The 25,739-nt window shown below is 39.5% G+C and overlaps 1 protein-coding gene across 2 annotated transcripts in view; it reads left to right on the top strand.

Annotated features, from left to right (window-relative positions):
* Positions 1 to 25,739, top strand: part of METTL16 (methyltransferase like 16) — a 69,399-nt gene that overhangs the window by 22,424 nt on the left and 21,236 nt on the right. For both annotated transcript variants that reach the window (XR_003507027.1, XM_027519805.1), the window contains exons 4-6: positions 5,080 to 5,220; positions 7,623 to 7,738; positions 10,665 to 10,807. Coding sequence is in view for 1 of the 2 variants with exons in the window: in XM_027519805.1 (XP_027375606.1) it covers positions 5,080 to 5,220; positions 7,623 to 7,738; positions 10,665 to 10,807 (400 nt within the window). In the remaining variant the exon portion in view is untranslated. The remainder of the gene's footprint in view (positions 1 to 5,079; positions 5,221 to 7,622; positions 7,739 to 10,664; positions 10,808 to 25,739) is intronic.

The raw sequence follows: 25,739 nt of genomic DNA, 5'->3' as shown, positions 1-25,739 counted from the left end.
TTCCAGAAAGTGTGCATAAACCTGTGTCTAATTATTATGTTTACCATTTTAATGACTTTCTCTTGCTTCTCTGATAAACACCCAAAACCTTTAGTAGGTCTATTAGAATTTTCATTGTCTGATTCTTGCCCTCTAGGTCTCTCTAACCCTTGCCTTATATTCTTTTTCTTTTTTGGGGGATTTCTACAGTTGTCTTTAGTTCTTCTAATCAGACATTATGATTCTATGTACATGTTGTTCCCCCTGCCTGGACTTTCCCACCTTCACCTCATTATTTCTCATTTGTACTGTACTTGCGAACTCTTCCCCATATTTGTACTTGTCAAGACCATCCCCAAGAAAAAGAAATGCAGAAAGGCAAAATGGTTGTCTGAGGAGGCCTTACAAATAGCTGTAAAAAGAAGAGAAGAGAAAGGCAAAGGAGACAAGGAAAGATATACCCATTTGAATGCAGAGTTCCAAAGAATAGCAAGGAGAGATAAGAAAGCCTACCTCAGTGATCAGTGCAAAGAAATAGAGGAAAACAATAGAATGGGAAAGACTAGAGATCTCTTTGAGAAAATTAGTGCTACCAAGGGAACATTTCATGCAAAGATGGACACAATAAAGGACAGAAATGGTATGGACCTAACAGAAGCAGAAGATATTAAGAAGAGGTGGCAGGAATACACAGAAGAACTGTACAAAAAAGATCTTCACGACCCAGATAATCACAATGGTGTGATCATTCACCTAGAGCCAGACATCCTGGGATGCAAAGTCAAGTGGGCCTTAGGAAGCATCACTACGAACAAAGCTAGTGGAGGTGATAGAATTCCAGTTGAGCCATTTCAAATCCTAAAAGATGATGCTGTGAAAGTGCTGCACTCAATATGCCAGCAAATTTGGAAAACTCATCAGTGGCCACTGGACTGGAAAAGGTCAGTTTTCATTCTAATCCCAAAGAAAGGCAATGCCAAAGAATGTTCAAACTATTGCACAATTGCACTTATCTCACACGCTAGCAAAGTAACGCTCAAAATTCTCCAAGCCATGCTTTAGCAGTACGTGAACCATGAACTTCCAGATGTTCAAGCTGGATTTAGAAAAGGCAGAGGAACCGGAGATCAAATTGCCAAAATCCGTTGGATCATAGAAAAAGCAAGAGAGTTCCAGAAAAAAATCTATTTCTGCTTTATTGACTATGCCGAAGCCTTCGACTGTGTGGATCACAACAAACTGTGGAAAATTCTGAAAGAGATGGGAATTCCAGACCACCTGACCTGCCTCTGAGCAATCTGTATGCATGTTAAGAAGCAACAGTTAGAACTAGACATGGAACAACAGACGGGTCCCAAATCGGGAAAGGAGTTCGTCAAGGTTGTATATTGTCACCCTGCTTATTTAACTTATATGCAGAGTACATCATGAGAAATGCTGGGCTGGAAGAAGCACAAGCTGGAATCAACATTGCCGGGAGAAATATCAATAACCTCAGATACGCAGATGACACCACCCTTGCGGCAGAAAGGGAAGAAGAACTAAAGAACCTCTTGATGAAAGTGAAAGAGGAGAGTGAAAAAGTTGGCTTAAAACTCAACATTTCAGAAAACTAAGGTCATGGCATCTGGTCCCATCACTTCATGGCAAATAGTTGGGGAAACAGTGGGCTCCAGAATCACTGCAGGTGGTGACTGCAGCCATGAAATTAAAAGACGCTTACTCCTTGGAAGGAAAGTTATGACCAACCTAGCAGCATGTTAAAAAGCAGAGAGACATTACTTTGCCAAAAAAGATCTGTCTATTCAAAGCTATGTTTTTTGCAGTAGTAATGTATGGATGTGAGAGTTGGACTATAAAGAAAGCTGAGCGCTGAAGAATTGATGCTTTTGAACTGTGGTGTTGGAGAAGACTCTCAAGAGTCCCCTGGGCTGCAAGGCAATCCAGCCAGTCAATCCTGAAGGAAATCAGTCCTGAATATTCACTGGAAGGACTGATGCTGAAGCTGAAACTCCAGTACTTTGGCCACCTGATGCGAAGAACTGACTCATTAGAAAAAACCCTGATGCTGGGAAGGATTGAAGACAGGAGAAGGGGACGACAGAGGATGAGATGGTTGGATGGCATCACTGACTCAATGGACATGAGTTTGAGTAAACTCCAGGAGTTGGTGATGGACAGAGAGACCTGGCATGCTGCAGTTCATGGGGTCGCAAAGAGTCAGACACGACTGAGCGACTGAACTGAACTGTTAACTCAAGCCTTATTTTGTAAGAAAGCCTCTGACTTTCCAGCATAAGATATGATAACGTTCCTTGAATATGAACTTAAGAAAACTGTGTATTTTCCTTCATGGAATTTTTTAAAAACCACATTCACTTGTCTGATTGATTAATGTTTTTCTCTGCCACCCAATTGCAAAGTACCAAATCTGTTATTAATACTTTAACATTCAAAGTCTTAGCAAAGTTTTTGGCACACAGTGGGACCCCACTCCAGTACTCTTGCCTGGAAAATCCCATGAACAGAGGAGGCTGGTAGGCTTCAGTCCATGGGGTTGCTAACAGTCGGGCACAACACAGCGACTTCATTTTCACTTTTCACTTTCATGCGTTGGAGAAGGAAATGGCAACCCACTCCAGTGTTGTTGCCTGGAGAATCCCAGGGACGGGGCAGCCTGGTGGGCTGCCGTCTGTGGGGTCGAAGAGAGTCGGACGTGACTGAAGCGACTTAGCAGCAGGTGCCCAGTAAATGATTTGTTGAATGTTGATGGATAAATACATCGTTCTTTCGACATTCAAAATTCTGAACACATGATATGAACTAAGCACTAGGTAAAAATAATGGGGTTTAAAAAAAGTTTCTTTTATGTTCCTCGCAGGAGATTGGCTGATGGGTTATAAAAAGCTTAAAAAGCTTGAGAGCCTATTTAGTACTAATTTATTTTAATTATGCCCCAAACCCTCTAAAATAGCACTTGGGGATATAGGAGGTTAATGGATTTTAGCTCTTCACAAGGGGCACTCTCACTGAAATCACATTCATTCTAATTAGGGTTTTATATAAATTCTTCCCCCAGACTCCATTAGTTTGCTCTAATTCTATGGTTATACACTTTCCATTTTTATTTATCATTGTAGGATTATTCAGTTCAGTTCAGTTGCTCAGTCATGTCCGACTCTTCGCAACCCCATGAATTGCAGCACGCCAGGCCTCCCTGTCCTTGACCAACTCCCGGAGTTCACTCAGACTCATGTCCATCGAGTCAGTGATGCCATCCAGCCATCTCATCCTCTGTCATCCCCTTCTCCTCCTGCCCCCAATCCCTCCCAGCATCAGAGTCTTTTCCAATGAGTCAACTCTTTGCACAAGGTGGCCAAAGTACTGGAGTTTCAGCTTTAGCATCATTCCCTCCAAAGAAATCCCAGGGCTGATCTCCTTCAGAATGGACTTGTTGGGTCTCCTTGCAGTCCAAGGGACTCTCAAGAGTCTTCTCCAACACCACAGTTCAAAGGCATCAATTCTTCGGCGCTCAGCCTTCTTCACAGTCCAACTCTCACATCCATACGTGACCTATTTAAAAATATCATTCAGCTTTCTGAGGGGATTAGAATGTAGAATGCAAATCTTCTGGTCTTAAGAATTGAGAAACTTGATTTTTTTGGCAGAGGGCAGGTCTTTCACCTTTGTTTATTACCCTGATGGCACCTTATCTTTGGACAGCTGAAGGGAGATGTCGTTTTTCTTTTCGCTTTTAAATGAAGTTGAAGTACGAAGAAAGGGAGCCGAAGAAAGGGAGCCGTTGTGTAGAGACTCAAGGGCCTGGAATCTGCTCTGAGTTGTTTTTTTTTCCTACAGAGCTGGAAGTGCTACTTAAATTTCCTTAATTTCCTTATTTGAGTGACTATCTTTCCAGAATGACTAGCAGGGTCTACATAATTGTGGATTCTGAGAGGGGCTTGAGTACCTTTTACCAGTCCTTCCCTTACAACTTCTCACATCCCCCAGAGATGTTTGCCCAGTAGCATCAGGGCCAGGATGTTGTTAGTAAACATGACAATAAATGTAGCATCACTGTGACTGTCAAAAGATCTTAAATGTTCTAGCCATCAGTCATTGTCGTGTCTTTTACTAGCCTGTTCTGAGTACTTAATAAGGAAGCAGTAAGGGGATCCTCGCTTTCCTCTGGGTTAGGCATTTCTCTGGCTTCTAGTTGTTCCCTAAGGCTAGACTGGCACCAAAATGTGGTCCTGGAAAGTTGGCTGACTACTGTGAGCCTCTGAGAAAAACACCGGCTTTTCTTCTCTTGAATATACTCTTTAGGATCTCATTGGCCAAATCAGTGAGTGGCAATTATTTGTGGTTAGTATATGCTTGTCCAATCTATGGTTAGAGGTTCTACATGCAAGTTTAGGACCAAACCCTAATTGTCAGAGAGAGATTTGCCAGGAGCATTTGCCTTTGAAGGTCTCCCTTGAAACTGTGGTGGGACCAGTTTATGACTGATGTTTTGAACCTGGATCAAATGTTTTTCCATGCTTCCACATCTGAGAAATAAATCCTTTTTACTTCTGGTTTCCTTCAAGTAACAACTTACAGATAGATATGTGGGAAATTGGGTGATTGAATATTATAAAAATCTTATACTCTCTGTATTTTTTCCTGTTTCTGTAGAATGGGATGTGTACGTTGATCTATGTAAGATATTCCTGTACTGTTTTAACAAATTACATTGATTTCTTTCAAGAAAATTAAGTTTCATGAGAGATTTAAAATGAAGACTTTTTATAAAGTAAATTGTTTTGGCAGTTTTCAGTTAGTCAGTCTTGTATTCTTGATCACCAGCCATACTTCATTTTACATATAGCATACAATGAGTGCAGGAAGGTTTCTCTCCTCCAGGAAATGTGAAACTAACTATGACGTAAGACTAACATACATGAAACCAGTAGCTGCAATGTGTGTATAATCAGTACCAGGTTGTTGTTTTAAGCTGTTAAGGCTATAAGAATTCTAAGAAAAGAAGAATGGTGTTTTTGCTGATTGTTCTCACCTTCTGCTCAGGTGTGTGCAATGTGTTTTGAATTCTTATTTCACTAGGTACTGGGGCATCCTGCATCTATCCTTTACTTGGAACAACCTTAAATGGCTGGTATTTCCTTGCAACAGAAGTAGATGATATGTGCTTCAACTATGCAAAGAAGAATGTGGAGCAGAATAACTTGTCTGATCTTATTAAAGGTTAGCTCTGCAAAATCAATATTCCTTTCAAGTTTTGTTTGTTAACCTGTTTTTCTAATTTAACACATCTCATTATCTTTTGCTTTAACATACAACCTTTGGTTAATTTTTAAAAATTTGGTACAGTTGTAATTGGGTTTGCTGCTTTGTTATCAGAATCAACTCAGAAACAGAGTGAACGCAGCCGATCCTCATACTTTGTGGATTCTGTGTTTGTGAATTTGCCTACTTGCTAAAGTTGGCTTACATGTGGCTATTTTTAGCCCCCAAATCAATACTTGTGGCTCTTTTGTGGTCATTCACAGACATGTGCAAAATGGGAAAAAATTTGAATCACCCAGTGTGTGTGTTCCCTGCTGTCCTTTCTTTTTCTTTTCCCTGCTGTCTCCTTTCAACTCTCACACTGTAAACAAGTGTTCTTTTCATGGTCTATTTAGTACCACTTTTTTCGTTGTTGCAATTCTGTGCTTTTTCTTGGTGATTTTGCTGTTTTTAATGGCCCCTAAACATAGTACTTGAGTACTAGTGTTCCTAAGTACAAGAAGGCTGTGATGTGCCTTACAGAAAATACATGTGTCAGATAAGTTTTCTTCAGACATATTATAGTACTGTTGGCCATGAGTTCAATGTTGATGAGTCAGTAATGTATATTAAATAAGGTGTCTTTAAACAGAGATACATAAAATAGGATATATATTGATTGGGTGATGAAAATGTAATCAGAGGCTTGAAGCTACCTAACCCTGTATTTCTCTTAGGAGTCAGTGGTTCAGTATTCACTAATTCAGTGTTTGTGGTGACTTTACTGCTAATGAGAACCAACTGTATATGAAGTAACCTAGTCACCAAGATTTTAAAAGGAAGAAGATCCCACTGTTGATTAAACTGTACTATCTTTTTTATTTCAGTATATGGAACTGTGCTACAAATAGTTAAATTTCCTTTGTGCTAAGTCTCTCAGTCATTTCCGACTCTGCGACCCCACCAACTATAGCCCACCAGGCTCCATAGGATTATCCTGACCAAAATATTGGAGTGGGTTGCCATTTCCTCACTCAGGAGATCTTCCCAACCCAGGGGTCGAACCCTTGTCTCCTGTGTTTGCTGTATTGCAGGCAGATTCTTTTTTTTTTTTTTTTGCAGGCAGATTCTTAACCACTGAGCCATTGGGGAAGCCCCTTTAAGTTATATAAGTACCATAAGAGACTGATGGGGTGCCCTAACTTAAACAGTGTATCCAAGTAGAGCTTTTACTTTTATTTCTGTGCTTATTGTCTACATAAAAGGCAGTTCTTTTTTTTTTTTTTGGCATTAAAGAGACTTTATGTCTCTCTTTGGAAGAAATAGGCTTTTCTTTAAGTTATTTATTTTTAATTGAAGGATAATTGCCTTACAGTATTGTGTTGGATCAGCATGAGTCCGCCATAGGTAAACACATGTCCCCTCTCTCTTGGACCTCCCTCCTATTCCATCCCACCCCTCTAGTTTGTCACAGAGCCCCAGTTTGAGCTCCCTGAGTCATGCAGCAAATTTACACTGGCTGTCTAAGAAACTGGCTTTTCTTACTAGTGTTAAACATAAGGGGAGATATTAATATATATAGTAAATGTTTATTTATTTGACTGCACTGGGTCTTAGCTACAGCCCACAGGATCTTCAATTTTTTTTTTTTTTTCCCGATCTTCCATCTTTGTGGCATGTGGGTCTTCTGTTATGGCATGTGAACTCTTAGTTGCAGTTCATTGCAGCATGTGGTATCTAGTTCCCTGACCAGAGATCGAACCTGAGCCCATGGTCATTGGGAGCGTGGAGTTTTAGCCACTAGACCACCAAGGAAGTCCCCTAATATATTATTAATGAGTTTTTTAGTTATCCATTCCTGTATTACAAATTACCCCCAAATCTGGCAGTTTAGGCAGTAAACATTTATTATCTCATTATTCATGTGGGTCAGGAATTTGGGTGTGGCCCAGCCAGGTGGTTCTGGTTCAGAGTCTTTCATGAGGTCGTAGTCTGAAAGCCTGGGGATAGAGATTTGCTTCCAAGATGGCTCACTTTCATGGCTGTAGGCAGGAAGCTTTAGTTCACTGCCATGTGGATCTCTCCTCAGGGCTACTTAAGCATCCTTGGAGCATGTCAGCTGGCTTCTCATAGAGCAAGTTGTTTAAGTGATAGGGCAAAGAGGAAGCCATATTGCTTCTTATGACCTAGCCTCAGAAGTGATACCCTTTTACTTTTATCATATTCTTCTCAATAAAAGCAAGTCATTGAGTGAAGCTGCATTCAGGGAGCGGGAAATCAAACACCACCTCTTGAAGGGACTAGTGTCGAAGAATTTGTGGATATATTTGAAAACTGTCACAGTATTAATAGTAGTTAAGTCTCTCTTTTTTTTCCCCTAGTGGTTAAAGTACCACAGAAGACACTCCTGATGGATGCTCTTAAAGAAGAATCTGAGATAATCTATGACTTTTGCATGTGCAACCCTCCCTTTTTTGCCAATCAGTTGGAAGCCAAGGTAAAATATCTTCTCCTTTAAAGTAGTTGAATATTTATCTACGTTTTCCTTGTTTGCAAAGATAAGAGCAACATTTCTTTTGGAAGCTGTATCAGTTAGGATGCTTCTGGTATCAAGCACCGGAAAATCTAATTCAGATTGACTTTCCAAAAAGGTTTATTGGCTTATGTATCTGAGAAATCCAGCAATAGCATGAACTTGAGGAACAGGTTGATCAAGGAGTTCATCATAGTATCAAGGCTGAGACTTTTCAAGTTCCCTTTGGCTCTGATCTGACCCTTGGTTGGTTCTGTTCTCAAGTTGGTTTACTTGTGGCAGAGTAATATATGGGGAGGAGGAGAGGGTGAGAAGGGAGCTCTTTTCTTTCTCAAACCGTTGAACATTTAGATTTCTTCTGATTGGACCAACTTAGGTTACAGTCTACTCCTGCATTGGGCTTTTTGACCTAAGGAAAGATCACTGTTTTTACAGCCAGCTATCATTTGATAGTAAACGAATGGCTGATTTAGTGTTCCAACTTGAAATGAGTATATTGATTTTATGAAATAAAATATATTTGCTCATGAAAATGGCTAAAAACAGCTCATATATTGGCTTAAAACAGCTCATACATTGGCTGAAAATAACTAAGCTGTTGAAAATCAATAAAATATTATTGATTTAACCTAATTTTTCCTCATCTAAAGAAAAGCTAATAGAAATATTAGAGGAAACAAGGGGTGGTGTGTATGCTTAAAACTTTGAGAGAATAAATTATTTTTAGAATCACTCAGATGCTCTAAAATACCATTTACATACCTCATAACAAAATAAATTCCACATGGATCAAATTTGAGTTGGGGGTGAGCTGGACAGAAATTTATTAGCAATAAGACATTCTAGATTGGAGCATGAAGTAAAGCAGGATTTAGGAAATTAAATTTTGGCTCTTGATGCAGATAGATTTAAGAACTAAAATAGTCACTAGAGTACATTTTTAAGAAAAATATTGAGATATTCTATATACACGTAAAAATACACAGGCCATAAGTGTAAGCTGGATTTTCCAAAGTGAATGTTCTTGTAGAACGAGCTTCCAGATGAAGAAATAGACTATTACTGGCACCAGAATTAAATATCTTTTTACATCAGCTTTACTGAAATGTAATTTTCATGCCATCAGTTCACCTATTTAAAGGGTAGAATTTTATTATTTTTAGTATATTCACTGGAGAAGGCAATGGCACCCCACTCCAGTACTCTTGCCTGGAAAATCCTATGGACGGAGGAGCCTGGTAGGCTGCAGTCCATGGGGTCACTAAGAGTCGGACACGACTGAGCGACTTCACTTTCACTTTTCACTTTCATGCATTGGAGAAGGAAATGGCAACCCACTCAGTGTTCTTGCCTGGAGAATCCCAGGGATGGGGGAGCCTGGTGGGCTGCCGTCTCTGAGGTCGCACAGAGTCGGACATGACTGAAGTGACTTAGCAGCAGCAGCAGTATATTCACAGAATTGTGCAACCATTACCCAATTAATTTTGGAACATTTTCACCATCCCCCCCCCAAAAAGCTCCACATCCATTAACAGTTACTCTTGGTTTTCTTGCAGCCCCCTTAGTCCTAGTCTACTTTCTGTTTCTGGAGTTGGCTATTTTGAACATTTCACTAAAATGGAATTATAAAATCTGTGGTCTTTTGTGGCTAACTTCTTTCACTGAACATAGTATGTTTTCAGGGTTCACCCATATCATACTGTGTATTAGTTTCTTTCTATTGCCGAATAAATACTCCATTGTATGGAAATACCCCTTTTATCAATCCATTTGTTCATCAACGGACATTTGGGTTTTAGGCACTTTTTGGCTATTATGAACAAAGCTGCTGCAAGTATTCTTGTACAAGTGGTTGCAGGAACATGTTTTCACTTCTCTTAGGTATATACCTAGGAGCGGAATTACTAGGTCATCTGGTAACTGTGTGTTTAATTGTTTAAAGAACTGCCAGAATGTTTTCCACAGTGGCTGCACCATTTTTTATTATAACTAGTGTGCGGGACTTCCAGTTTGTCCACATCTTTGTCAACACTTGTTATTATCTTCTTGGTTACAGCTATCCTAGGAGGAATGGAGTGGTAGCTCATTGTGGTTTGAGTGTGCATATCCCTGATGGCTAATGATGTTGAACATCTTTTCATGTACTTTTTGATCATTTGTGTATCTTCTTTGGATAAAGGCCTGTTCAGATCCTTTGCCCAGTTGAATTGGGCTGTTTTTCTTCTGACTGTTTTAAGAATTCTTTATTCTGTATGCAAGTCTCTTGGAGTGGGTATAGCCTTTCCCTTCTCCAGGGAATCATCCCAACCCAGGGATCGAATCCAGGTCTCTCACATTGCAGGCAGATTCTTTACCACCTGAGCCATAAGGGAAGCCCAAGAATACTGGAGTCGGTAGCCTATACCTTCTTCAGCAGATCTTCCTGACCCAGGAATTGAACCAGGGTCTCCTGCATTGCAGGCGGATTCTTTACCAAGTGAGCTATCAGGGAAGCCCCTTATTAGGTATGTTATTTGCAAATATTCTCTCCCATTCTGTGGGTTGTCTTTGTACTTTCTTGGCAATGTCCTTTGCAGCTTGGAAGCTTTTGCTTTTTTTTTTTTCACTTTTACCACTTAATACCAAGACAGAAAACATAAAGAAAAAGTGACAGAATTGGTACATAAAAAAGTACAATGTTAGTATGTTTAATCAAACCCTTTAGGGAAGGAATATTTACACAAATGTAGTTGTTTCAAATGCCGAGGTTATATGATTTTTAAATCCTAAGTCTAGCATGGTACTTGGAAATTGAAATTATGTCGAAGCATTCTTACTTAGAACTAGGTTACAGAGACCTGGTCTTAAGGTATAAAAATTTTTCATCAGAGTTTTTGTTGTTGTTGTTCAGGGAGTAAATTCTCGAAATCCTCGAAGACCCCCACCCAGTTCTGTAAATACAGGAGGAATCACAGAGATCATGGCAGAAGGAGGTGAATTAGAGTTTGTTAAAAGGATCATCCATGACAGTTTACAGCTTAAAAAAAGATTAAGGTAAGTTGGTAAGAATATTTTCCCGTGTGTAATTCAGAAAGAAACCATGTCACTTAGAGGAAATGAAATCACTTAGAGGAAATCAATCACCGTGGTCCAAAGAATTAACAGATAAAAATGGAATTGGTTGAAGGTCCTACAGTCTGCAGAGACCCTGTTTCTGAGGGTGCTGTCATGCCTCTAATTGATTTGTGTTTCCCATAATCATGTGTACTACATGGATGGAAAGGAGGAAAATACCATATGATTGTACTGCTCCCATTAGTGTGGTCCCATGGTGGAGCAAAACTGATTCAAATATGGCTTTTGATTAGAAAACAGATGGGTTCAGCTCTGTCCTGTGAACCAGAATAAATTTGTTGCCCAGTCCTCGAAGCAATTTATGTTCTTGGAATCAGTCTCCCAAACAGTGACAGATGTGAGGACATTGAGCTGTCAGGAACTTAATGAAGGGAAACTGAGATCCCTAACCAGTTCCAGAGGAGAGTTAAGGCTGCTCCTTTTTAAAAGCTAATGATTTTGGACAACACACCTGTCATTAAGCAACGTAAGGTACTCAGAGAGAGCTATTTGTCTTGCTTGACTTCTCACCCTGCCAAGTGTTGTTGAAATGATGGATAATGTGCTGGTTCAAACTGAAAGGACTTTCAGCCCTGGGATTTAGCTTTGTGACACAAAGAATTTTTTGAAATTGTGGTAAAATACACATCATGTAAAATTTGCCTTCGTAACCATTTTTTAAGTGTACAGTTCAGTAGCATTAAGTACATTCATATTGTTGTGCTGCTAACCTCCAGAACTCTTTTCTTTTTGTAAAACTAAAAAACTAAACTAAGAAAGTTCTGTACCTATTAACAACTACTCCTATTCTCTCTCTTCCCATAGTGGTTCCCCTGGCAACCACTTCTTTTCTTTCTGTCTCTTTGAATTTGACTGTTCTAGGTACCTCATATAAGTGGAATCATATATGATTTATGACTGGCATCTTTTACTTAGCAGTATGTCATCGATATGCATCCATCTTATAGCAGGTTTCAGAATTTCCTTCCTTTTTAGGGCTGAATAATATTAATATTCCTTTGTATGTATATACTGCATTTTGTTTATCCATTCATCTGTTGATGCGCACTTGGGTTACTTCCATGTTTTGGCTGTCGTGGATAATGTTGCTAGGAACATGAATGTGCAAGTATTTCTTAAGACCTGACTTTGAATTCTTCTGGGTGAATACTCAGAATTCCTAATTAGGGAAACCTTTTTTTTTTCTTTTGGACTTACAGGCATTTAAAGTTGTTTATTTTAGTAGAAGGCCAATTCCAAAATCAACACATACCCTGATTTGTTAAATGTGATTTTATTTAAACATGGAAGACAACTGGATTATTGGATGATCTGCCTCTCAGAAAACTGACACAATATTAAAGCCAAAGGTTAATGTATTTTTACCTTAATCGGTTTCTTTAACTTTAGAGTGTGAGGAAGAAAGAGACTTAAATTATACTGAGTATTAAGAAGAGTGTGAGTAAGTAAATTAAATGTGAAGAAAGTAACAGCACTGAGACTCATGACAGTAGGCAAACAGGGCCATGTGGCCAGTTCAGTGTCTCTCAGCTTTTGAGGGAGCTGGAGTCACCCAGGAAGATGGGGAAGGTCATTTTCAGGAGCCTTTTAATCAGTAAATTTCTATTATTCCCGAAGTTCCATTTGAACTACAAAAAGTATGTTGTAAAGGAATACCATTCTAAGGGAGAGAAATTGGTCAATATATTCCAAGTCTGCCTGTACCTGGCTCTGTGGCTGCCCTCAGACTGAATGAAAGGTGAATGTTTGCTGCGAAGAGTAAATTGCTGGTGCCAGATGATTAGATAGCATCACCAACTCAGTGGACGTGAGTTTGAGCAAGCTCCGGGAGATGGTGAAGGACAGGGAAGCCTGGCATGCTGCAGCCCATGGGGTTGCAAAGAGTCAGACATGACTGAGGGACTGAAAACAACAAATTATGTTTCTAAAGAGTCGACCATTTCAAGGTTGGTGTCATATGTGGGAAAAGTTACCAGTTATAATCCACTTAAAGAAAGGGTTCAGCAGTCTTGTCTGCTCTGTTAGGACTCAGGCAGGTTGAGAGGGAAGATAAAAGGAAGAAATGTATCAGTTCATGCCCTCTTGCATATTTTTATTGTTGACATAAAGTTTATACCACTATGAAACTCTCAAATTTTAAAATGCTGTGGAAACTGCATATATTGAAGCTATGAAAAAATGAGAGGTTAAAAATAAGTATTTAAACTCCACCATCTCCTTAACCCTCTTCTTGTTCCGAAAGAAGTGCAGAAATTAAGCCAAATGTGTAACATTGTGGAGTGAAATAAGTTGTACTTGTTGGACTGGCCTCCAGTGGTGGCTCTCCAGGTGCCTCACTTGAGCCACGCTCGGCAGCAACTGCAGTTTTGTATCTGAAGGAATTTTGCAGCTGGGAGGCCCTTGGGAGAGAAGGTTATCCAGCCTCTTAGTTGTACAGGTTAGAAATCTGGGCCCTAGATCTTCTAATTCTGCTCTCATCCCCTTTCCACCACCCCACGCAGCCGCTGTAGCCCAGCCTGCAGTTAGACTTCTAAGTGCACAGCCTTTTCTTTACTGTTGAGATATAATTGACATATTGTCATTATTAGACAGCCTTTTTATCGTTGATGAAGATTTACAAGTGCTTGTCATCTTTACCTTTCATTCTTTGTGCCTGCGACTTGAGCTTACTTAATAGCATTTTCCTTTTTAGAGACTCACTCACCTAACCTAAATAAATCAGCAGACTTTATCAAATGCCTCATGGCCTGGGTTCCACTCTTATTACTGACTGTAGCTGACACCCTTTATGACAATGATTCTCTGATTTTTCCAGGAACCAGAGTTACGAAGTTCCAACTTAATGCTGGTTTAACTCCCCATTTTTGCTTTTTCCTTTCCATCTGCTGCCCCCTGCCAGATGGTGGGGACTTCATGGATGTGGGTAAAATCCACATATCTGGTGATCATCACCAGGTGCTGGGTAATAAATTTAACAATCTGGGCCTTTTGGAATGTGGTTCTTTGATTTTTAAAAGTTGTTTTCTCATTGATAAAGTGAAATAATGATAGCTACATCATGCCTTATAGGGTAGTCATATAATTAAATAAATATATATTTGATATAATTATAATAATAATAGTAAATAATAATAATGAATAGTAAATAGGGTAATTTTAACTCTTGTCCTATTTAGCGATCCAGCAGATTTAACTGCTGTGGTCTGCTGTGTTGAAAGACATGCCTTATAGGGTAGTCATATAATTAAATAAATATATATGTGATGTAATTATAATAATAATAGTAGTAAATAATAATAATGAATAGTAAATAGGGTAATTTTAACTCTTGTCCTTTTTAGCGATCCAGCAGATTTAACTGCTGTGGTCTGCTATATTGAACGAAAACATTAAAAGTACTTTGTTACTTTATTCTAACGTGGAGCCAGCCTCCTTTTCTGGTTTTAAAAACTGGATGCTAGTGTAGTTACATGGAGAAGGCAATGGCACCCCACTCCAGCACTCTTGCCTGGAAAATCCCATGGATGGAGGAGCGTGGTAGTCTGTAGTCCATGGGGTCGCTAAGAGTTGGACACGACTGAGCGACTTCCCTTTCACTTTTCACTTTCATGCATTGGAGAAGGAGATGGCAACCCACTCCAGTGTTCTTGCCTGGAGAATCCCAGGGACGGGGGAGCCTGGTGGGCTTCCATCTCTGGGGTCGCACAGAGTTGGACACGACTGAAGCGACTTAGCAGCAGCAGCAGTGTGGTTACAAGGTGCTATAAGTGGTAGTTGCAAGGAACAACTGTAAATTTCATAACTGAGCTTTTAGTTAATTTTCCAACTGATAGACTGGTTCTACTGCAAACTTTCTACACACTTGCCTTTATAAAAGGGTAAGCCACTTCATTTTCCTTATCTGTAAGTTGGGATAATACCTTTTATGGTATTAAATGTTAAAAGAACATGGAGACAGCTCAAGCAACATATGGGACAGTATAGTGCAAGGTTAGGGTGAATAATGATGATAATGGATTGTAACACATTGAATAAGGTAAACAAATGAAGTACATAAGGGATAAATGGGAAGCTCTTTATTACATTAGAATGCCAACTAATAAATGTAGAAAGAATAATCAAGTTAGAGAAATCACCATTTTGCAATCATTATAGTAATTGATTCGTGGAGGAGTCAGCAATGGAGAATTTGTAGAGAAGGTATTTTTCATAGTTTCAAAGTACTTCCCTAATCACAAAGCATTTCTCAATTACAAAGAAATATATAGTAACTTTATAGTGGAGAGATTGCGGGGTACCACCTTGACCAGTTGATCACCTCGTGATACAAGTTGCCTGGAAGGACACACAGCATCTCTGTGTTCTTCCGGCCCCAAATGTTTAACCTGAATCTGACTAAGGAAATTTTAGACATACCAAACTTGACAGATTTTGTAAGACAATTTTTCAAAAATATTAAGGTCATGAAAGTAAAAAAAAAAAAAAAAGACTGCAGAACTGTTCCAGATTGAAAGAGACTAAAGAGACTTGACACGTAAATGAAATGCATGATCCTAGATTGGATCTTACATCAGGGGAGAAAATTAACATGAAGGACGTTATTGGGATAATTGGTGAAATTTGAGTGTGGACCATATTCCAGATAATAGTACTGTATGAGTGTTAAGTTTTTGCAATTTGATCGTTGTTCTGTGGTTATAAGAGAGAATGCCCTTGTTTTTAAAATGTACATGCCAAAATATTTAAGGTTAGGGGCATGATAATGTCTGTAGCTAACCCTCAAATGGTTTAGAAAAAACACAGAGCAAGCAAGTGGGGGAAAGTGCAGTGAATCGGGATGAACAGTATGCTAGAATTATTTGCACTAATCTTGTATTTCCTGTACGTTTGAAATAATTTCAAAATAATTTTTCTTGAAACCTGCTGTCCCAAAAGAATTACTAAATGCTGTAATGAGTGGAGTGCTACTTTCATCATTAAAATAGTGTAATGGGTTCAAAGTCTCTTGGGTAGCTAGATCATCCTTTTTTTTTTTCTACTTAAATTTTGATTAGTTGTCACAAGATGCCTGTTGAGAGTAGTTAGGATCTAATGGGCAGACATTTTTTTTTAAAGTGAAGCTTAGGAAGAGTTTGCATGCCACAGCTAAAGATCCTGTGTGTTGCAACTAAGACTTGACACAACCAAATAAATAATTTTTTGTTTTTTAAGTGAAGCTAAGGGACTTCCTGGCAGGCCAGTGGTTAAGACATCATGCTTCCAGTCACTGCAGGGGGTGCAGGTTTGATCCCTGGTTGGGGATGTTCTTCATGCCACACCATGCAGCCTGAAAGGAAAAACAAAAAGATTCATGATACAGTATTTAGGTTACAGTTCAGTTCAGTTCACTCAGTCGTGTCTGACTCTTTGTAACTCCATTGACTGCATCATGCCAGGCTTCCCTGTCTATTGCCAACTCCCGGAGTTTGCTCAAACTCATGTTCATTGAGTCAGTGATGCCATCCAACCATCTCATTCTCTCTTGTCCTCTTTGCCTCCTGCCTTTAATCTTTCCCAGCATCAAGGTCTTTTCTAATGGGTCAGTTCTTTGCATCAGGTGGCCAGAGTATTGGAGTTTCAGCTTTAGCATCAGTCCTTCCAATGAATATTCAGAATTGATTGCCTTCAAGATTGACTGGTTTGATCTCCTTCCAGTCCAAGGGACTCTCAAGAAGTCTTCTCCAACACCACAGTTCAAAAGCATCAGTTCTTCGGCGCTCAGCTTTCTTTATAGTCCAACTCTCACATCCATACATGGCTACTGAAAAAACCATAGCTTTGACTAGATGGACCTTTGTTGGCAAAGTAATGTCTCTGCTTTTTAATATGCTGTCTAGGTTTGTCATAGCTTTTCTTCCAAGGAGCAAGGATCTTTTAATTTCATGGCTGCAGTCACCATCTGCATTGACTTTGGAGCCAAGAAAATAAAATCTGTCACTGTTTCTGTTGTTTCCCCATGTATTTGCCATTTACTGATAGGACCACATGCCATGATCTTCGTTTTTTGAATGTTGAGTTTTAAGCCAACTTTTTTACTCTCCTCTTTCACTTTCATCAAGAGGCTCTTCAGTTCTTCGCTTTCTGCCATAAGGGTGGTGTCATCTCCGTATCTGTTCAGTTCATTTGCTCAGTTGTGTCCAACTCTGTGACCCCATGAATCACAGCACTCCAGGCCTTCCTGTCCATCACCAACTCCCAGAGTTTACTCAAACTCATGTCCATCAAGTCGGTAATGCCATCCAGCCATCTCATCCTCTGTTGTCCCCTTCTCCTCCTGCCCCCAATCCCTCCCAGCATCAGGGTCTTTTCCAATGAGTCAGCTCTTTGCATGAGGTGGCCAAAGTATTGGAGTTTCAGCTTTAGCATCAGTCCTTCCAAAGAAATCCCAGGGCTGATCTCCTTCAGAATGGACTGGTTGGATCTCCTTGCAGTCCAAGGGACTCTCAAGAGTCTTCTCCCACACCACAGTTCAAAAGCATCAGTTCTTCGGCGCTCAGCTTTCCTTATAGTCCAACTCTCACATCCATACATGACCACTGGAAAAACCATAGCCTTGACTAGATGGACCTTTGTTGGCAAAGTAATGTCTCTGCTTTTTAACATGCTGCTAGGTTGGTCATAACTTTCCTTCCAAGGAGTAAGCGTCTTTTAATTTCATGGCTTGCAATCACCATCTGCAGTGATTTTGGAGGCCCCCAAAATAAAGTCTGACACTGTTTCCACTGTTTCCCCATCTATTTGCCATGAAGTGATGGGACCAGATGCCATGATCTTCATTTTCTGAATGTTGAGCTTTAAGCCAACTTTTTCACTCTCCTCTTTTACTTTCATCAAGAGGCTTTTTAGTTCCTCTTCACTTTCTTCCATAAGGGTGGTGTCATCTGTATATTTGAGGTTATTGCTGTTTCTCCCAGCAATCTTGATTCCAACTTGTGCTTCTTCCAGCCCAGCATTTCTCATGATGTACTCTGCATGTAAGTTAAATAAGCAGGGTGGCAATATACAGCCTTGATGTACTCCTTTCCTGATTTGGAACCAGTCCATTGTTCCATATCTAGTTCTAACTGTTGCTTCTTGACCTGCATATGGATTTCTCAGAGGCAGGTCAGGTGCTCTGGTATTCCCATCTCTTTCAGAATTTTCCATAGTTTATTGTGATCCACACAGTCAAAAGCTTTGGTGTAGTCAGTAAAGCAGAAGTAGATTTTTTTTCTGGAACTCTCTTGCTTTTTCTATGATTCAACAGATACTGGCAATTTGATCTCTGGTTCCTTTGCCTTTTCTAAATCCAGCTTGAACATCTGGAAATTCTCAGTTCACGTTTTGTTGAAGCCTGGCTTGGAGAATTTTGAGCATTACTTTGGTAGTGCATAAGATGAGTACAGTTTTGCGGTAGTTTGAGCATTCTTTAGCATTGCCTTCCTTTGGGATTAGGATGAAAACTGACCTTTTCCAGTCCTGTGGCCACTGCTGAGTTTTCCAAATTTGCTGGCATATTGAGTGCAGCACTTTCACAGCATCATCTTTTAGGATTTGAAATAGCTCAACTGGAATTCCATCAGCTCCAGTAACTTTGTTCGTAGTGATGCTCTCTAAGGCCCACTTGACTTCACATTCCAGGATGTCTGGTTCTAGGTGAGTGATCACACCATTGTGGTTATCTGGGTGGGTCATTATGATCTTTTTTGTATAGTTCTGTGTATTCTTGTATTCATAGTGTATTCATAGTAGAGAGTTCTGACAAAGCATGGTCCACTGGAGAAGGGAATGGCAAACCACTTCAGTATTCTTGCCTTGAGAACCCCATTTACGTTACAGTAAGGGTTAAAAAAAATATAAACTCTGCCAAGCCTATATTAAGTACCAATGACATATTACAAGCCTTGTCAAGTGTGTTAGTTGCTCAGCCATGTCTGACTCTTTGCGACCCCCAAGATTATAGCCTGCTGGGTTCCTCTGTCTATGGAATTCTCCAGGGAAGAATACTGGAATGGGTTCCCATTCCCTTCTCCAGGGATCTTCCCAACCCAGGGATCGAACCTGCATCTCCTATGTCTCCTGCATTGGCAGGCAGATTCTTTACCATCTGAGCCCCCAGGGAAGTTCTTTGAGCCTTAATTGTCTAAATATTTGCTTCCTTTCATCAGCTGAGGAGGTTTGTAACATCTTTCTTTTGTCTCTGTTGTTGAACTTTTCTTGGCTTCTGGTGATTCTCATCTCATGTCTCAAGGACATGGATGCAACTAGAGAGTACTTCAACTAAGTGAAGTAAGTCAATCAGAAAGACAAATCCCGTATGCTGTCACTTGTATGTGAAATCTAAAATACGGCACAGGTGAGCGTGTTTACAAACAGAAACAGACGACAGACAGAGAACAGGATGGTGGTTGTCACGGGGGAGGCGGGTGGAGGAGGGACGGAGTCGAGTTTCGGGATAGTAGATACCAACAGTTACAAAGCGGATAAATGACAAAATACCACTACATAGCACAGGAAACTATATTCAATATCCTGGGATAAACCACAATGAAAATGGTATAAAAAAGAATGTATATATGTATATAACTGAGTCACTTTGCTGTGCAGCAGAAATTAAGACATTGTAAATCAACTATATTCAATGAAAAAAATTTTTTAATCTGTTCAGGAATGCTAATTTTAAAGGAAAGGTGTGAATCAACTGTTTCTGTGTGAGCACGAATTGCTTTTAATTTCTCCATCTTACTCCTAACTTACCAAAGGCTTTTAATTCCTGCTTAATGATTTCTCCGTTTATATACTGTCTTCTTAAAGGGACCATATTTTTTTTCTTCCAAACCTTGTAAAGCTGCCAAATGAAATAGATTAGGCTCTAAGTAAATTTACCCAGGTTTGTTTAAAGTAGTTTAGGTAGAACAACTATTTATTTGTGTTTTCAAATCTGGAAAAGGATTGATGATAAAAAAATAAGGATTGTTACCTGTTCTTGAACCCATAAACAATAAAAACAAATTAAGTACTGGTTAATGTATACTACTTCTAAAGCAGTATAATAGTATTTGTCATGCTTCTATAATTAAGATTTTCATTCGTATTACTTAATGTAATGTGAACCATATGAAATTGCCAATCTTGAACCATTTTCAACTTATAAAAAAAAAAAAAGACAATTTATAGTTTTAACCTGGCATGTGATTTTAGAGGCTCTTAAATCCACTTGAGTTTTAGTGACTATAAAATTCACTTTCATAGTAGCTACTTTCAGAGAAGGCAGTGGCAACCCACTCCAGTACTCTTGCCTGGAAAATCCCATGGACAGAGGAGCCTGGTAGGCTGCAGTCCATGGGGTCGTGAAGAGTCGGACACGACTAAGCGACTTCCCTTTCACTTCTCACTTTCATGCATTGGAGAAGGAAATGGCAACCCACTCCAGTGTTCTTGCCTGGAGAATCCCAGGGACGGGAGAGCCTGGTGGGCTGCTGTCTATGGGGTTGCACAGAGTCGGACACGACTGAAGCGACTTAGCAGCAGCAGTAGCTGCTTTGCATATAAACAAGTAAATGTTGAATGTGTATCCCCTTAGTCTAAAATTTCTCTAAAAATAATGTACAGTTGGATGAACTTCAAATGACACGGGAGTAATTATGATGCTTGGTGAAAAAAGGAGGATACAGATTATGTATTGCTAGTGTAACTAATGGAGAAGCCAGTGGCACCCCACTCCAGTACTCTTGCCTGGAAAATCCCATGGATGGAGGAGCCTGGTGGGCTGCAGTCCATGGGGTCGCTGAGGGTTGGACACAACTGAGCGACTTCACTTTCACTTTTCACTTTCATGCATTGGAGAAGGAAATGGCAACCCACTCCAGTGTTCTTGCCTGGAGAATCCCAGGGACGGGGGAGCCTGGTGGGCTTCCATCTCTGGGGTCGCACAGAGTCGGACACGACTGAAGCGACTTAGCAGCAGCAGCAGCAATGTAACTAAGCTGTGTTATAAAGCAAGAAATATGCAGAGCATTACTGCATTGTTTACTAGTCTTAATGTCTAAAGATACAAGCTAGATCATATTTAAGTTTGTATATTTAAATAAGCTTTATTGAGGTATAACTTGCATATGGTTACTTTCTCCAGTTCAAGTGTATGATTTGATGCATCTTGACAGATGTATATATCACCACCACCACAGTTAAGATATAAAACATTTCCATCACCATAAAAAAGTTCCCTAGTGGCCTTTGCAGTCTCTTCCTACCCTACCCAACCTCTAGTGATCATTGGTTTTTCTACCACAGTAGTTTTGCCTGTTCTAGACTTTTAAATAATTGGATTTTTGTGTCTTGCTTTGTATTGTAAATATTTAAAATTTTCTATGTATTATTAGGTTTTGACTGCCCTCGCTAGGGGAGATTGCCCCTCCCTGGGCTCACCAATTCTTAGATACAGCAAAGGACCCAGCCTGAGTGAGCCTTGGATCTGCAAGGCAGATAGATCCCTACTCTATCTGCCCCCTCAGCCCAGGAAGCCATCTTCCTTTGCCTGATCATCCCAGGGCCGGATGCTAGGTGCCTGGGGACCCCTTCACAGCCCAGAGCCCTTGGCGGTTATTCACACTAGTTGATCCTAAACTGTACCCCATGCCTTGCCTTGCCCGTCCTGAGGAAACCCCACTAGCGACCGTGGCCTAAGCACTCCCCTCACTCTGTCGTCTGCTGCCTGACCACCCTGGTGTCTTCCCCATGTGACCCTGCATGGCGATTTCTGCTTGTAGGATTTGTTAGTACAATAAACTTTTTTTCTGAGGCTGTTTCCTCATTACTGTAAATGACCCAATGCAAAACAGGCTTTCATGTAACATGTATTGTATCCGTAGTGTCTCCCTTTGTATTGCTTAGTATGCCATTGTGTGAATCTACCAGAATTGGTTAATCCACTCACCAATTGATGGACATTTGGACCCTTTTCAGGTTTTGGCTAGTATGGATAATACCACTATAAACATTTGCAAACAAGTCTGCGTGGACTTAAGTTTTCCTCTATCTTGAGTAAATACCTGGGATTAGATTCCTGAGTCAGGTTGCCAGGCTGTTCTCAAGTGGCTGTGTTGTTTCCCATTCTCACCAGCCATGTATGAGAGTTCCAGCAGGACTCCATTTGATGTTGCCATTTCTTTAAAATGTATCCATTCTATTGGTTTTATAGTGATACCTTGTTCTAGTTTTAAGTTGCATTTTCCTGATGACCAGTGATGCTCTGCATCTTTGCATGTGCTTGTTGGTCATTCCTGTCCCTCTCTTTTGTGTTAGACTTTATATATATATATATATATTTTTTTTTTTTTTATGGATTCAAGTTGATTTACAATGTGTTAATTTCGGGTGTACATAGATTATTTCTTAAAGTAGTTTAAGGTACAACAAAATTGAGGGGAAATTACAGAGAGTTCCCATTTACTCTTGCCCCTATACCTCCCCCACAATCAGTATCCCTCACCAGAGTGGGACATTTGTTGAAATTGATGAGCCTACTTCACACTTCCAATTGATGAGCCTACTTGACACTTCGTTACCACCCAGAGTCCATTGTTTACATTCGGATTTATCCTGGGTGTTGTATATTCTGTGAGTTTGGACACATGTATATTCATCATTATAATATACATAATATTTCTACTGCCTTAAAAAATCCTCTGTGCTCTACCTGTTCACCCATCCTTCCCAACTACTGATCTTTTACCATCTCTATAGTTTTGCCTTTTCCAGAATGCCATATAGTTGGAATCGTACACTATGTAGCATTTTCCGGTTGTCTTCTTTAACTTCAGATCAGATCAGATCATTTGCTCAGTCGTGTCCGACTCTTTGCGACCCCATGAATCACAGCACATCAGGCCTCCCTCTCCATCACCAACTCCTGGAGTTCACTCAGACTCATGTCCATCGAGTCAGTGATGCCATCCAGCCATCTCATCCTCTGTCGTCCCCTTCTCCTCCTGCCCCCAATCCCTCCCAGCATCAGAGTCTTTTCCAATGAGTCAACTCTTTGCATGAGGTGGCCAAAGTACTGGAGTTTCAGATTTAGCATCATTCCTTCCAAAGAAATCCCAGGGCTGATCTCCTTCAGAATGGACTGGTTGGATCTCCTTGTAGTCCAAGGGACTCTCAAGAGTCTTCTCCAACACCACAGGTCAAAAGCATCAATTCTTCGGAGCTCAGCCTTCTTCACAGTCCAACTCTCACATCCATACATGACCATAGGAAAAACCATAGCCTTGACTAGACAGACCTTTGTTGGCAAAGTAATGTCTCTGCTTTTGAATTCTCCATGTCTTTTCATAGCTTAACAGCTCATTTCTTTTTAGTGCTGAATAATATTACATTGTCTGAACATACCACAGTTTATTTATCCATTCACCTGCTGAAGGGCATCTTGATTGCTTCCAAGTTTTGACAGTTATGAACAAAGCTGCTATAGACTTCAGTGTGCATATCTTTGTGCGGACATAAGTTTTCAGCTTCTTTGAATAAATGCCAAGGAGCACGATTGCTGGATCACATGGTAAGAGTATATTTGGAAGACTCCCAAAGTGGCTTGACCTTTTTTGTCTTTGAACTGACAGAATGAGAGTTTCTGTTGCCCTGCACACTCACCAGCATTTGGTGTTGTCTGTGTTCTGGATTTTTGCCATTCTGATAGGTGTGCAGGGGTATCTCGTTAGTTTCTGTTTCCTTGATGACATATGATATGGAGCGTCTTTTCAAATGCCTGTTTGTCATCTGTATTTCTTCTTTGATGGGTATCTTGTTAGGGTCTTTGGCTCATTTTAAAATCAGATTGGTTGTTTTCATATTGTTGATTTATAAGTGTTCTTTGTATATTTCAGTTAACAGATAGGTGTTCTGTATTTTCTCCCAGTCTGTGACTTGTCTTTTCACACTCTTGACATATCTTTCACAAAGTTTAATGACATCCAGATTGTCAATTATTTCTTTCACGGATCCTCCCTTTGGTGTGGTATCTAAATCATTGTTACTGCCAAATCCAAGGTCATCTAGATTTTCTCTTATATTATCTTCTAGGTTTTATGTTTTACATTTAGGTCTGTGATCCATTTTGAGTTAATTTTTGTAAATGATACAAGGTTTGTGTATAGTTTTGGGTTTTGGGTTTTTTTTTGCATATGATGTCCAATTCCAGCACCACTTGTTGAGAAGATTATCTTTGCACCTTTTTATTTCTGATACTAGGAATCTGTGTCCTCTCTTTTTATTTTTTCCTTTCTCCTTAGCCTGGCTAGAGGCTTATTGAATTTATTGATCTTTTTAAAGGACCAACTTTTGACATAATTGATTTTTCTCTATCGATTTCCTGATTTCAATTTTTATTATTTCTTCTGTTTGCTTTGGATTTAATTTACTCTTTTAGCTTCCTGAGGTAGAAGCTTAGATGATTGATTTTAGATTTTTCTTTTCTAATGTATTCATTCAGTGCTATAAATTTCCCTGTAAGCACTGCTTTCACTACACAAACTTTAACAAATTGTATTTTTGTTTTCATTTAGTTCAAGATGCTGTTTAATTTCTCTTGAGATAGCTTCTTTGACCCATGTGTTATATATAAATGTATTATTTAATCTCTAAGTACTTGGGGATTTTCTAGCTCTCTTTCTGTTACTGAGTTCAAGTTTAATTCCCTTGTGGACTAAGAGCAGATGTTGTATGATTTTTATTCCTTTAAACTTTGTTAAGATGTATTTTATGGCTCAGAGCAGTCTATCTTGGTGAATATTCTTTGTGATCTTGAGAAGATGAATAGTTTATGTATGTCAGTTATATCCAATTGATTGATGGTGTTGTTGAGTTCAGCTATGTCTTGTCTTATTTTTGCCAGACAGATCTGTGCGTTCTGATAGAGGGTTATTGAAATTTCCATCTCTAAAAGAAGGTTCATCTGTTTCTTCTTGCAGCTCTATCAGTTTTTGCCTCATGTAGCTTGATGCTCTGTTAAGTACAAACACATTAAGGATTGTTATGTCTTCTTGGAGGACTGTCCCCATTTTAGCTTAGAATAATGCCCCTCTTTATTCTTGATAACTTGTCTTGCTCTGAAGTCAGCTGTGTCTGAAACAAGTATTTCACTTCTCTCTCTTCTTGCTTGCATAGTTTCTTAACACAAGTTGGATGTAATTCTTATTTATAGGTAAGGTGTATCTTTTTCTGACTTCTTTGAGGATTTTTTTTAATCTTTGATTTTATTAAAAGTCATACACCTAGGTGCAGTTTCTGAATATTTTTTTCTGCTCAGTGTTCTGTTAGCTTTCTGGATCTGTGGTTCAGTATCTAACTGAATTAATTTGGGGAAATTCTCAGTCATTATTGTTTCAGATATTTCTTCTGTTCTTTTTTCTTTCTTTTCCTTCTAGATTTCCATTACACAGATTTTACATCTTTTGTAGTTGTCCCACAGTTCCTGAATATTATATTCTGGTTGTTGTTTTTTTTTCTCTCTCTGTTTTTCACTTTTGGCAGTTTCTATTGAGGTATCCCCAGACTAAAGTCTTTCCTCAGCTGTCTCTAATCTACTAATCAGCCCATCAAAGGCGTTCCTTTCCATTATAGCGTTTTTGATCTTTTTCATTTTTCTTTGGTTCTTAGAATCTCCTTCTCTCTGCTTACATTACGCATCTGTTCTTGCATGCTGTCTACTTTAGCCATTAGGGCCCTTAGCATCTTAATCATAGTTATTATATTCCTAGTTTGATAACACCCAATATCCTTGTCATGTCTGGTTCTGATGGTTTCTCTGCCTGTCAGACTGTTGGGTTTTTTTTTTTTC

This window comes from Bos indicus x Bos taurus, chromosome 19, assembly GCF_003369695.1.
Source record: "Bos indicus x Bos taurus breed Angus x Brahman F1 hybrid chromosome 19, Bos_hybrid_MaternalHap_v2.0, whole genome shotgun sequence".
Taxonomy (NCBI): Eukaryota; Metazoa; Chordata; class Mammalia; order Artiodactyla; family Bovidae; genus Bos; species Bos indicus x Bos taurus.
The sequence above is the reverse complement of the archived record's forward strand: the minus strand, read 5'-3'. Positions and strand labels throughout refer to the sequence as shown.